The following is a 12,625-nucleotide window of genomic DNA, read 5'->3' as shown; positions in this document are numbered from 1 at the left end:
ATTTAAACTGCAATAAATAAAAATATTTTAAACATCTATATCTTTATTTTTGCAGATTTTGCTGGAACTTAGAAGAAAAAGTATTTTAGAGGGGTTAGGGGGGGGGGTCTACAATAAACTACAGACGTCATGTTTAGGAACATTTTGAGAAAATAAAAATTAATCTTATCATCGAAAATAAGTAATCTTGTTCAATTATTAGTTTCTATTATCTCATTATTCTCGTTTCTCGTTATTCACAAAGATGTTCGCAGATTTTCTATAGTTATTATTGAAAAGACGACATTTGAAGAATTTGAAGAAATCTGCGAATAAATTCAAAGAAAATTAGAAATTCAATATTATAATGAAAACGAAATAATCGATTTTTTAACATTGATTTTTTGACAAATTTCTTTTGTGAAATATGTTCCTAGCCATCTAATTAGATTACTGTGTAATTTTTACTTTATTTTTCGTTGTCCTTATTTAATAATTTAAAAAAAACTAATGCATACTCAGTTCAACTACCTTACATAGCCGGTCACTACCTTTAAACTTTAAAAGTGCACTTTAACAATTCACTAGGGGAGGGGGTGGTGTGGACTCTGGACCCCCTCTCCCAGTGTATAAGCATGTATAAGCACCCCCTCCTTCCTTCTATATATTCTGCTACAGTTTCCATTATTCATTCTTTTTATCTCTTTAAATTATATGCTGACACAATTGGATATATTTAAGATAAATGATATAAAGATGGAATTGTGGTGGAAATTTTGCATAGTTTCTAATTGCTAATATTTAGAGTAAAATCTAAATGCTTGGATGCAAGTGAAAGACGAGATAAGTAGGTTTGGGTTTTATTTGGTTTTAGATTTTTCATTTTTTCATGAGGAACTGTCATAGATATACAAGGAAATAGATCGCTAGTGCAGACTGTACAGCTGAAAATTGTACAACCCCATGTACATCATAAACTTGTCATTTAAAAAAGTCATTTGAATATGTTTTATTTCTCGGGGTCAATCTGTAGAGAATTTTTTACAAATTTATTTAAAGAAGTTTAATAAAAACTAGGCTTCTCCGGTCTCCCATTTACTATTTTAGCTTTTACCCCTCAACAGGTTGGGCCGGCCCTATCGTTTTTTTTTGTCCTTTCCCTTTAATTCTTGTCACTATCACCGTGAAATGTTGCGACGTTTAATGAATAGTAATTTAAAGGATTTTTTTTGTCAAATTTTTTTTCTAATACATAGGGCAGGGTACAGGGCGGTAAAAAGGTAGGTCTGTGTAATAAAATATGAAATGGCCCACAACTTTATTGACTAAAGCTACAGATTTAAAAATTATATTTTTGAAAAGCCCTTAAAAATGGATGTAGGAACATGTGTCAAAATTTGAGATCTGTTTTTTTTTTGGGCCTTTTTTTCAACCTTCCTTAGCGCCCAAACTTAAAGTTATTGGTCTATTATTTTATCTTAGTTACCAGTATATGCATTTTAACCCTATACCTATTCTCTACGGCCTTTTTTTTAGGCAATGCATAGATTCAGACCCCCTAGCCTTTATAGGGTTAAGTTAACTGTTACCCTGAAAGTCTTTCTAAAATTTGTGTTTCGTTTTTTGGTTAAGTTGATACATTTTTAAATGTAATAAATGTCGACTTTTTATCATGACCCCTAAAAAAATAAAATATAAAGAGATTTTTAAAGTGAAAATTTCAAGTCCAAACACACAACCAAAGAATGAGACAAGAGAAATGTGTAAATGAATGTTAAATTAATGGTAAAAATAAATTTTAAATACAAATTTCAAAACAAAAATAGGTTTTAATACAATATTATGCGGAATCAGCCATATTTGAGCCGTTGCTCAAATTCTTTTTCGGCCTCTGAATAGATACAGTGAGCTTTGAAAAAAAAAATTCCAAGGCTGTAACGTATAAAAGTACATTTAAATTTTTTGAAATTACCATTTATCAAATCATTCAAATTGCCCTAAGGGTAAAGCTGCATTACAAATTGTGGTTGTAAAGCTAATAATTGTTTATAGTTTATCAAAGGAGAGACCATGTTAAGATTTTATAAAGGCCTCAAAACTTCTTGTAAAAAATGCTTGCAAGTAAGCTTAAAATTTGGCTACTTTATCAACACTGACTTTAGACTAAAATCAAATCCATAAAGAAATAGTATTTAAGCCTTAGTCAAGTTATCTTTAAAAAAATGAATAAGAATTTTTGTTTAAATTTTCAATAAACTAAATCATATGTTCCTAGGATAAAATTAGTGGTCCTACAAATTCTATCAATTTAGCTGGTAGCTGGGCATTCAAGCAAGAAAAGACTTTGACAGGCTTGCAAATGCACACATTTCCTCAGAATGTATCATGGAATGTTTCTTTTTCTTGATGGGTCCATGCATTATTAGTTTAAAAAAGAAATTAATATTTTGTTTTAAACTAACACTTAAATATTTTTTGAAGACCACCCTAAAAATTCTTTGATGGTTCTTAATTTTATGATTATCTTCTCTCCAATTTAATTGATGTTTGAAGTTAGCTATTGTTTAGAACACACATAAAGTTTTTGTTGAATAATAATTAATTTATTAATAAATGAACTTTAAACTGTAACTGCTGGATCAAAGGTTAAGTATAAATAATTTACAACTGAAGTAATAACTTCAAATTAACTTTTTATTACCCATCACGTGCAATGAATACTACTTAAGCAGGGATAACTGTAAATCAGTGGAAGTCAAATCTTTAATCTGATCACATTATGTTTCTACTTGTATTGGTAGGTTTCAGTATTTAAAAAAACTAACCAGAGATAATTCTTTTATCCTTCTTCAACAGAAATTTAGATATTAATTTTTAATAAAGTCGGAGAATATAAATATTTTATTAGAAGTTTTAAAAACTATGCTAGACATACATTTAAGGAATTTATGGAACTCTACCTGCCTTAAGTTCACACTCAACAGTAGTGTTGTTAAAACAAATTTCGGTTGAATTGTGTATAAATAAAGATCAGGGACTGCTTTCAATCACAGACACTAGTTGCAAATATATGAATATATTTCATTAATAAAATACAGTTTTACAAAAATAATTGATAGGTATAAAGTTGCTATGGATTGCAGAGTTATTCACGTATTCTAAGTTATTCTAGTTAAAACGTTTCACTGCTCCATGTTCCATTTTATCAGATACGGAGGTATTGCCGGAGTATTCTTTGGTTTGAACTTCTTTGAAATAAGGGGGAAAGGTTGGTAAAGACGACACTACACGGAATAAAGTAGAAGTTAGATATATGTGCAACAAGTGTACTCTTCACAATATTCTATGCCGTTGAGAATCAGCGAAAAGCTTAAAGGGTGTCAATTCAAATTGGGAATCCCACTCTTTGCGTGAGTGTCCCTTCAAAATTAGGCGTCTTGTCTCTTTAACCTCAGAAATATCTAATATCTAATGCAATGGTTTCCCAATAATCATGGGAATTCAGTGACGAATTCGATATCGTCTTTTTAAATAATTTTTTGATTTAGTATAAAGATATCTACTAAGAAAGCTGTAATCAGTAAGATTTTCGTCTGCTATGTTCACAATTTGTTTGTTTATGTTTAACTGCAGACGGTTGTACTTAGTAAAACAAGGAAACTATAGTACACAAACAGAGTAAGTCTTCACTGTTCATCTTGCGGAGACATTACAGACACATCTTACAACCATTTACCGTTTTCATAAAATAAACTTTAACAGACATAATAATATTATGGCTCTTGAAATTAGGTATTACAATGCTAATTTATAACAATGACGATATCGAATTCGTCACTGAATTCCCATGTTTATTGGGACACTCTGTATAATATAAGTTAAATAATTCAGTTGCTTGCTAGCTGTGCCTCTACGGTGATGATGAATCAATTATCTAGATCATCTAGGTACATGTATTATTTATGACAGCCTAATCAATTCCCATATTATATACAATGTAAATAGACAAGAATGTGCAGGGTTACCATTACAGGATTACATTTGAGACAGAAGATTTAATTAAATCCCAGAATTGTCAAATTCAAAGAGATTTAGGTCGTCTAAACAGTCTCATTCTTTGATGGTAACTCTAAATCGTAGTATTTCTGCTAGGGTTGGTCAATTAGTACCACTGAGATAAATTTAACTAAAACTAAAACACAGGATAACAGAACTTAACCTTTCAGAGGCCAAATTTAAAGAATTTGAGCTGCGGCTTAAATTTGAGTCGCAGCTTAAATATTGTTGGTTACACTTAAAATTGTATTCAATGTTTCAAGATTTAAGCCGGCGCTAACAGTTTTTGGCGGATTTAACAATAACTTCTTTCATTTCTACGGATGGAAAACCTCAACTTAATAAATTATAACCGAAAAGTTTGCTTAGCAAAGGAAAACAGATTACCTGATGTATAATTAAGCTCAGGTCGAAATTTTGGTGAACACAAGTTCCTTAAAGATAAATGATCTCTTCATTAGTGATAATAATGACCGAAGTACTAATGCAAGGAAAGTTAATTGTGGTCGTGTATTCTCTGCGTACACATTGAAATTTGAAACTAGTTCTCTCTGGGCTGACTTTGTGAACAAGAATAGAAGCATCAGTGTTCGTTTAGTATCCGAGGATGTTAAAAGCATTTAATTTTGATAATTTTAAAAATTCACACAACAGTGTCCTATGACCAGAATATTTCATAGATTATTTTTGTGAAAATGGATCCATGTCATGCTGTGACATACGTATTGTGTTTACTTTTGCGCCCAAAGACAGTACACTGCAGTAAAAAAAATGTGCACACCTCTAAAAAAAATAACTTTCCTTGCATTGGTACCTTGATAATGACTATCTCTGATCAATCTCATAATTCTCAACACTCTAGGTATATATTAGTTATATCAAAGTGTTGTGTTAGGGAAAACATGAAGCCTAGTTGGGAAGAAATCAACATTATAGATGATGATGACAGGGAACAAGCTGGTGGAAACATTCAGAACACTGGTATGTAAACTATACCTTCCATACACAGTATAATTGATAACATTATTTATAGATCCTTGTTACTACGTGGCCAGAGTTGTGGAAACAAAATTAAGCTTTGAAAATGTACCCAGAGAAATATCAGATGAAGAATTAGCCAACTGGCTGGAAAAACAACCCGAGGAGATATTTTACAAGATTAAGTGCCCTTCTGATAAAAAACGTTCCAATGAAAATGACAAAACAAGAAAATTTAATCCGAGTAGGCCAAATTCTTTAGACTCAATGCGCATTAATACTGGTCCTTCTGACGAAGAAAAAGGAACTGACTATTTTGATGCTGAGGATTTTTGGGCTGAACAGGATCGGTAAGTAACTTTGAAGTCGTAGTTTGCGTCAAACTTTTCTTCCCGAGAAATTGCGAGATTTCACTTTCTGTGGAAAACCTAATCCTCAACCCTTTTTTCGAACCTTTCGAAAGTCCAAAAACCGGAGTCGGACCAGGAAGAAATCATCATTATTGGAAAACTATTGGAGACCCCCTTTCATTGGAGGGCTTGTCTTATTGGAGACCCCCAGATTCTCGTTGGAGACACCCATATTTTCATTGGAGAGCCTCAGCTTACACATTTTTTGCTTCAGAAAAAAATGGAGAAATTAACAGACTTAAACATTTTGAAGTTTTAAGAACGACTCCCACATTGCTTATCAGATTAAGGTTTCAAAGGCGTCCTTGTGAATCGTGCCTCCCCCCTTTTAAAACTAATTCCACACACATTTTAATCATTTATTTTTCAGCGAAGAGATCAGAGAAGCCAAAGCTCTAAAAGAACTGGCGAAGAACCAAGCTAAAACCCGTGCTAAAATGATAAAAGGTCTGAAACCAGGAGCTTGCTACAGGGTTGATGAACAAGGTCGGGTTGTAAAGGGATCGAAAGGCGAGGTTATAAACAAGTGCGGTCCTGGATTCAAATGTGAACTAGCTTGTCGAACATGCGGAATTTTCAAGGGTGCCAAGCCCCTTAAGGGTACAAAAGGTGTCAACCCATGGGAGATGAAGTGCATTAAGATCAGCAAATGATCAGCTGGAGAGAATAGAATGCAGATCAATCCTCCAAAAATATTATTAAAATTCATTAATTCATGGTTTTTTTCATCTAATCTATCAACTGTTTAATATCAAATAAAATTGGCAGTCAAGATTTAAAAATTGTATTTTATTCGAATAGTAATTTTTTTCCGTACTTGGATATTATTGAAAATTAAAAAGTGTACAAGTAAAAACCGTAGAACAGGAAAAAATGAATAGAAGGAATAGTATACCAAGTCCATTCATAGCGCCTGATCCAATCAGGGTTCAGCCTTTGAAAATCCGCGAAATTTTTTGTGAAAATCCGCGAATTATTTTTGTTTTGTTTTACGATGTACACAAAGAGAACATGTTCACAAATAATTTAGAAGATGGGCGCGAAGCGCCCTCTAAGGCTAGTAATCCATTAATTTATCTAATCTTATAAATAGAAATAAAATAAAAATTTGGCGAAACCAATATTCATTGGGACACTCTGCTCCATTTGTATTAGTTTTCAGTTGCCTAATTCAAGAATACCTGACTTGAAAACCTGATTGAAGGTTAATACAGTGATGACTAATCTTCAACACATACATAGATATATTTTTTTAAATGGAGGTAAAATGGAGGGGGGAATGGACGTCTCCCCCTGTAGAGCTTATCATTGGAGTTCCAAACCATTTTTCCTGTTTAATTTTCGTTTTTCTTCTTTTTTCTTGTTTTTTTTCTGTACTCGGCATATTTGAAATATGCACATTGTTAAAGAATAATAGCAGGAAATAAAAAATAATTCTCTCTTCATTAGAATAATATGATAAGATAAGTATAATGTTAATGTATAAAGTTCAAACAATAATATTTTATTTTATAGTGTTTATTAAAAGAAATGGTGTATTAAATAGAACTTTTTAGCAATAAATAGTTTCAGACCCCAAGTCTTTACAGGGTTAAAGGTAAAAGAAACTGTTATTTTAGTAGGGTTAGGGGGGTAAATAGATCTTTTTAAGCAACATTTTTTATAAGATTGCAGGGCGGGGGGGTTAATATAAATATAAATTATCTTCGTATATATAAAATTAAATATGTTTACAGGGTGCTTCACAGTCAAGCCCCATTTTGCTAATTTTCTTAGATTTTTATTGCTGTAAACTTTTTGAAATAAATAATGCAATAGAAAAAAACTTTGTTTGTTATCACCAGTCGGATATTTTGAAAATAATTTTAGATTTATTGAGGACGGGGGGGGGGGGGCACGTAGATTTAATGGTTCTGTCAATATTCCAGAAAGTTGTGAGTTTCGATTACAATTTCTCCTATTAAACATAATTTTTTTGCTTTTTTTCTTAAATACTTTTTTGCCAGCATATACATTTTGAATGAAAAATATAAAATAAACAAATCCGTACGTTTAAAGATTGTTTAATTATAGACCAAAACGCGTAGGATTTTAAATAGAAGAAACCGAACTCCTCTAAATCTGGTTAGTCCGGTGTGAGATTGAAACTCATAGCTCATTTGAAGTGCTATAGACTGCTTTTTAGGCAGCAATAGAAAATTCTACCTACAGCATACATACAGACTATACATGGCAAAACCAGGGGTACACCAAATAAAAACTCTCCCTCTAGTGAAAAAATAAATGTGCTGGGGTCCTACAAGATAATTAGACCTGATGTTCTTTAATTCTTGATCTTGATACCCAATGTGGGCACCTTTATATTTGAGGATGAAAGCTTCATCTCTCAATTTAATTTATCTCTGCACGGTATGGATGTTTATGGTCGTTAGCGGTCGTTAACGATCGTCAAAAATCAAAAACGACTTACCTTCGTATCCGGGATATTAACAAGGAATAAAATAAATCCGTGAGATCAATGGTTAAGTCTTTTTGACATTTATAGGATAAAAGGATCATACAAAAAGCACACAAGTCAAACATCTATAAAAAAGCTCCTTGGTATAATTTAGGTAAAGTTTTGAAATCTCTGTAAAATCTAAATAATGAACCTTAAACATAGCTTTAGTACTTTGGGACAACCTCTTTTAAGGCGGGGCACATTCTGACAACTAATCATTCACGGTTAGCTAAAAATTATATGCGAAAATGATCTGTGCAATATCATGAAAAAGTTCTGACTTAAATTTTGTATTCATCCAAAATTTCGCATGAAAAAAATTATTAATTTCGAATGAATGCGCAATTTCGTGCGAAACTGGTTTCATATTGATACGAAAATGATGCGGAATTTCGTGCAAAAAACATCATTTCGTGAAAACCCTTGCAACTGCTGCGCAAGAGAATTGACTATTTCGTGGAAACCCTAATAGGTATGCATACTATTGTTTCTGTATATTATATGTAAGTATATTGGAGCATGTGAATAAGTTAACCCGGTGTTGGGATGTCGGTCAGTTTAATCCGGGAGCTCACAAAGACACGTCCGGTCAGCTCGGATAACTACACATTTAATTTTTTTTTTTTGGGGGGGGGAAGATTCAGAAAGCTGGGTTTGTGTGTTTATAGGATTAAAATGTTTTTTTTTTCCTTTAAAATTGGAATCCTGTGTTTGATCTTGGGTGAAGTTCTAGTTTGAGCTTAGAATACAAATCTGTTTGTCATTTTTGGTGTGATCTGCGTGGAACTCATCCTGAGCAGGCTCTGGTCTGTAACTCGGAGCTGGAGCTAGATTTCCTGATTAGAAGGGACAGTTGGAATAGTTCTGGGATTCTGGACTGGTCAGAGTAACTGGAGTAAATGTAGGGTCAGATCTTACAGAGGTTGGGGTTGACATGAGGTTCAGGTTAGGTTTCAGGGTTTGGTTCTCCTTCTGTTTCTCTTCCCGATTTCTCTCTGAAGCTCCTCCTGATTTCTTCTAGAAGAAATTGATGTTTCTTCTGCTTCACCTCCTAATTTTCCGGTGTTCCCTCCCAATTTCCTTCCGGAGTTTTTGTTCCCCTCCTGGTTCTATTCCTGTTTCCTTGGTTCTTCTCCGGGTTTTTAACAGGAAGATCTGGTCCTAAGACGTTTTTATATATTAAAACTTCTGAAAAGAATGACAATTAATTGTTAACAAAATTCACTAATTCTTTATATGAAAATATTTTGTTCACAATAATAAAAGTGTTTAGACTCCGTTACCGGAGAACAAAGAAAATGGTGCAAAAATTATTTGGTTTNAATCGGTCATGTAGTTAATGGTTGACAATGATATGTTGAAGAAGTTTAAATTCTCTTGAGTAGAAAGTATAGGTATGCATACTATGGTTTCAGTATATTATATGTAAATATATGATATGTTGAAGAAGTTTAAATTCTCTTGAATAGAAAGTATAGGTATGCATACTATGGTTTCAGTATATTATATGTAAATATATGATATGTTGAAGAAGTTTAAATTCTCTTGAGTAGAAAGAATCCAGGTTCAGATCTCCCTGGAGCTGAAGTAAACTTTTCACTTTAAAACTTTAGAACATAATAATAATCAAAAGAGAAAAATTTTCCTTCTTTTCTTATAATCATGATAAGATACAATGCACAATGCACAATTAGAAATTTATTGTTTGTTTATATTAAATGTAATCTTCAACACTGTTCTCTTAATATTTATCTCTTTAGAACGCAATTCAAGCAATTTATCAAGAAGTTTGATGCTTTTACTTTTTTCTTTAAATTGATAAATAAAAAGTTAAAAAAGCTGAACACTTAAATTTTTGAAAATACTTTGAATTTCTTTTTAAAAGAGATTTTTTTGTCCCCAGGACATGATCGCGTTGTTGCGATCAAATCTCGGAATTTTTCTATTGCAAAAGTTTGGTGTTGTATGGGTTTATATTGATCTACCAGGGGTTGTAATCTGGCAGCACATTCATCCATCTTCGCTTCATTAATACTGAGAAGAGGGTTGACAAGATTCCAGCTGACTAAGAGTTTCTGATACACTGGATTGGGGTCTGGTGCCATTCAGATAGAAAGCATCACACTCATTACTCCCTATTGTTTGTAAGCCCGGATTGGATACCCCCAGGTACCTTTAACTGGCAACCATAGACTCTCCCTGCTTGTCCACCATTCCTCTCTTCATCATCATTCACTTGGATCAATCCATATAAAGCTTCTTTCTTGATGAGTAGAAATCAAGCACTCATTTAATGCAAGAGTTGTTGACAGCCGCCCCTCTGTCCTCCTACATCCGTTAGTTGGTTATAACTGCTTAACCAGATGTCGGCTTCAGATGTTTTTGAAACCATAGGTTTGTGTGGAGTACGGGAATCGAACCCGTGAACACCAGTCTGGACACCAATCCATTTACTGGCTGTGGACAACTGTAAGTAATTTCATAGTAAACAATTAGCCTATTAGCTATTCATTGTTATTAGTCTTACTTTTCAAAGATATCTATGGCCAGAGAAATGGCCGATTTATCGTTTAGAATTTCAGCGCATTGACACTGTTTAAACGTTTTTCAGTAACAACAGCCCAGTCAAATCTCAAATTATCATATTTCAATGCCATCATGTGTCAGCCATTATATAATAAAATATGAAAAGTCTTGATTTAGAATAAGCAATAAATTCAAATTTTTCTTGTTTAAATATGCTTTAACACGTATTGAAAAGACACATTCTTTCTTGTCAAACCGGTTCCTAGATTCGAACTCGGAGATTTCTGGGGAAGTAGGGAACTGTATCAATCTGTCAAATGTTTTAAATAAGTTATATTTTGAAAATAGACATTTTTTTAATAACTTAAACAAAATTAAAGATATTTACAATTAACTATTAGATGTTACAGTTTGATTATTTATTTGAAATTGTTTTAATCCATGACAAAAAAAGATCAAATATTGTAAATGCAAAGGTAATACCTTTCCGCTGGAATTCTAAACGAAACATTGTCTTTTTCTCCGGCGACAATTGTCTTTGAAAAGTAAGACTAATACCAATAAATAGCTAATATGCTATTTAGATTACCCTCAATTTATCCAAATAAGTGAACAGTCCCTTTAACATTTAAAATCAGATTTTCGGTTAAAACTATGATTACTTTTAAAACATTACTATCGCTTAGTTTTTGCATTTTTTTTTTCTCAATAAATGACATTAAAACATTTTATTAAAGCTTCAATCTAAGATTGTATGGTATTGCAATTATATTTTCAATTAAACTAATAAAGTTTATACATTTTGTTTTACCTCTTGAAGCATTTTTTATTTAGAAGCGAAAGTACAAACAGTTTATTGCAAGATTTATTTTTAAGGTTTATTTGCCTTAGGATTTAAATAATGAAGTTTGAATTTTATTTTATTCTATTCAAACTCCCCCTACACATTTTCTAAATTTGTAGAAGTACGAAAGAAAGAAATATAAGGTTTTGTTTTGAATGAAAGATTTAAATCACAGATTACAGAATAAATATATGTATATATATATTTACTTATATATATCTGTATTCTCTTCTCTGGGGAAAGAAATAATAGATTAAAAAGAAAATTAATCAATGGTTTTAACTTTATGGATTACAGAACATCAAATTAACAAAATCTCTATTTAGACTCACATTAAGTTTAAAATATTGAACATTAGACTTTTCACTGAAGAATTGGTACCTCCACACAAAACCCTGTACATCTGAACATTCCTTTAAAGATATTTTCTTTAAAGAGAGTTTTATTTTTATTTCAAACAAATCATTCAGATATTACAACCTATAGTCATCGATTATCTTTCGCCACATTTGTATATAGTTTATATTTTATAATATTTTATATTTTTAGAAAACGTTTTAACTGATTTCGAAAAACGTGAGGTGTCCGCGGCATTCTTAGATAGTTGCGCAAGCCGCAAGAGAAATAATCAAATTCAAAACAAAGTAATTAAAAAATATTATAAAATATTAACTATATACAAATGTGGCGAAAGATAATCGATGACTATAGGTTGTAATATCTGAATGATTTGTTTGAAATTAAATTGATTTTTTACGGTCTAAGTCGTATGTTTCCATTCTAAAGTTTTCAGCTCTGTTCATATTATGAAGATAAAATAATGTTATTTACTTTCAACATTTTGTTTTGAAATTAAACATTTAATATATTCTCATTTTTTATTATATAGAATATGCACATATCCTTGTTAAATCTTCGCTCCTGCAGAGCGTGTGAATTTGAAAGTATATGTCTGAATATGCTTCTGTATGGCCTTAACCATCTCAATGGAGGTAGATGTAGATTTTACTTAAATTCTTTTCTTAAAGGGACTGTAAAGGAAAATGAAAGGGGGTTTAGGCTGAAAGAAAATCACTTTAGCTCTTGATTGCGACCCATGAAAGTTATATCTAATGTTCCTGTCTAGAGAAATAATATAAACTGTAAAAAAATTATACGAAAATTCATATATATACATTTAAGTATAAAAATGGTAGGTTAAAACAGATCATATTCAGCAAATACGCAACCAATCCGAAAACGAAGTATCACAGAGAGACCTAATTGTAACTTAGGTTTTCTCCAATTATTATTTATAATTTTTATTTTTATTCTTAATAGATATAATTGATA

At 31.8% G+C, this 12,625-nt stretch overlaps 1 protein-coding gene across 1 annotated transcript; it reads left to right on the top strand.

The window, feature by feature from the left end:
- The first annotated feature begins 2,719 nt into the window (after positions 1–2,719).
- On the top strand, positions 2,720–6,205 carry LOC111712059 (uncharacterized). Its single transcript, XM_023486569.1, has 5 exons — positions 2,720–2,776; positions 3,871–3,926; positions 4,931–5,016; positions 5,069–5,363; positions 5,794–6,205. Exons 1-5 carry the CDS (start codon positions 2,759–2,761, stop codon positions 6,074–6,076), a joined length of 738 nt encoding a protein of 245 aa, XP_023342337.1. The 5' UTR covers positions 2,720–2,758; the 3' UTR covers positions 6,077–6,205.
- Positions 6,206–12,625: the final 6,420 nt, after the last annotated feature.

Source organism: Eurytemora carolleeae, unplaced genomic scaffold (genome assembly GCF_000591075.1).
Source record: "Eurytemora carolleeae unplaced genomic scaffold, Eaff_2.0 scaffold1234, whole genome shotgun sequence".
In the NCBI taxonomy this organism is placed as follows: Eukaryota; Metazoa; Arthropoda; class Copepoda; order Calanoida; family Temoridae; genus Eurytemora; species Eurytemora carolleeae.
The sequence above is the reverse complement of the archived record's forward strand: the minus strand, read 5'-3'. Positions and strand labels throughout refer to the sequence as shown.

Coding starts and splice junctions, on each gene's coding strand:
- LOC111712059 (XM_023486569.1), top strand. Junction 3,927..4,930: donor CAATTATCTAGATCATCTAG/GTACATGTATTA, acceptor GTGTTGTGTTAG/GGAAAACATGAAGCCTAGTT. Junction 5,364..5,793: donor TTTTGGGCTGAACAGGATCG/GTAAGTAACTTT, acceptor TTTATTTTTCAG/CGAAGAGATCAGAGAAGCCA.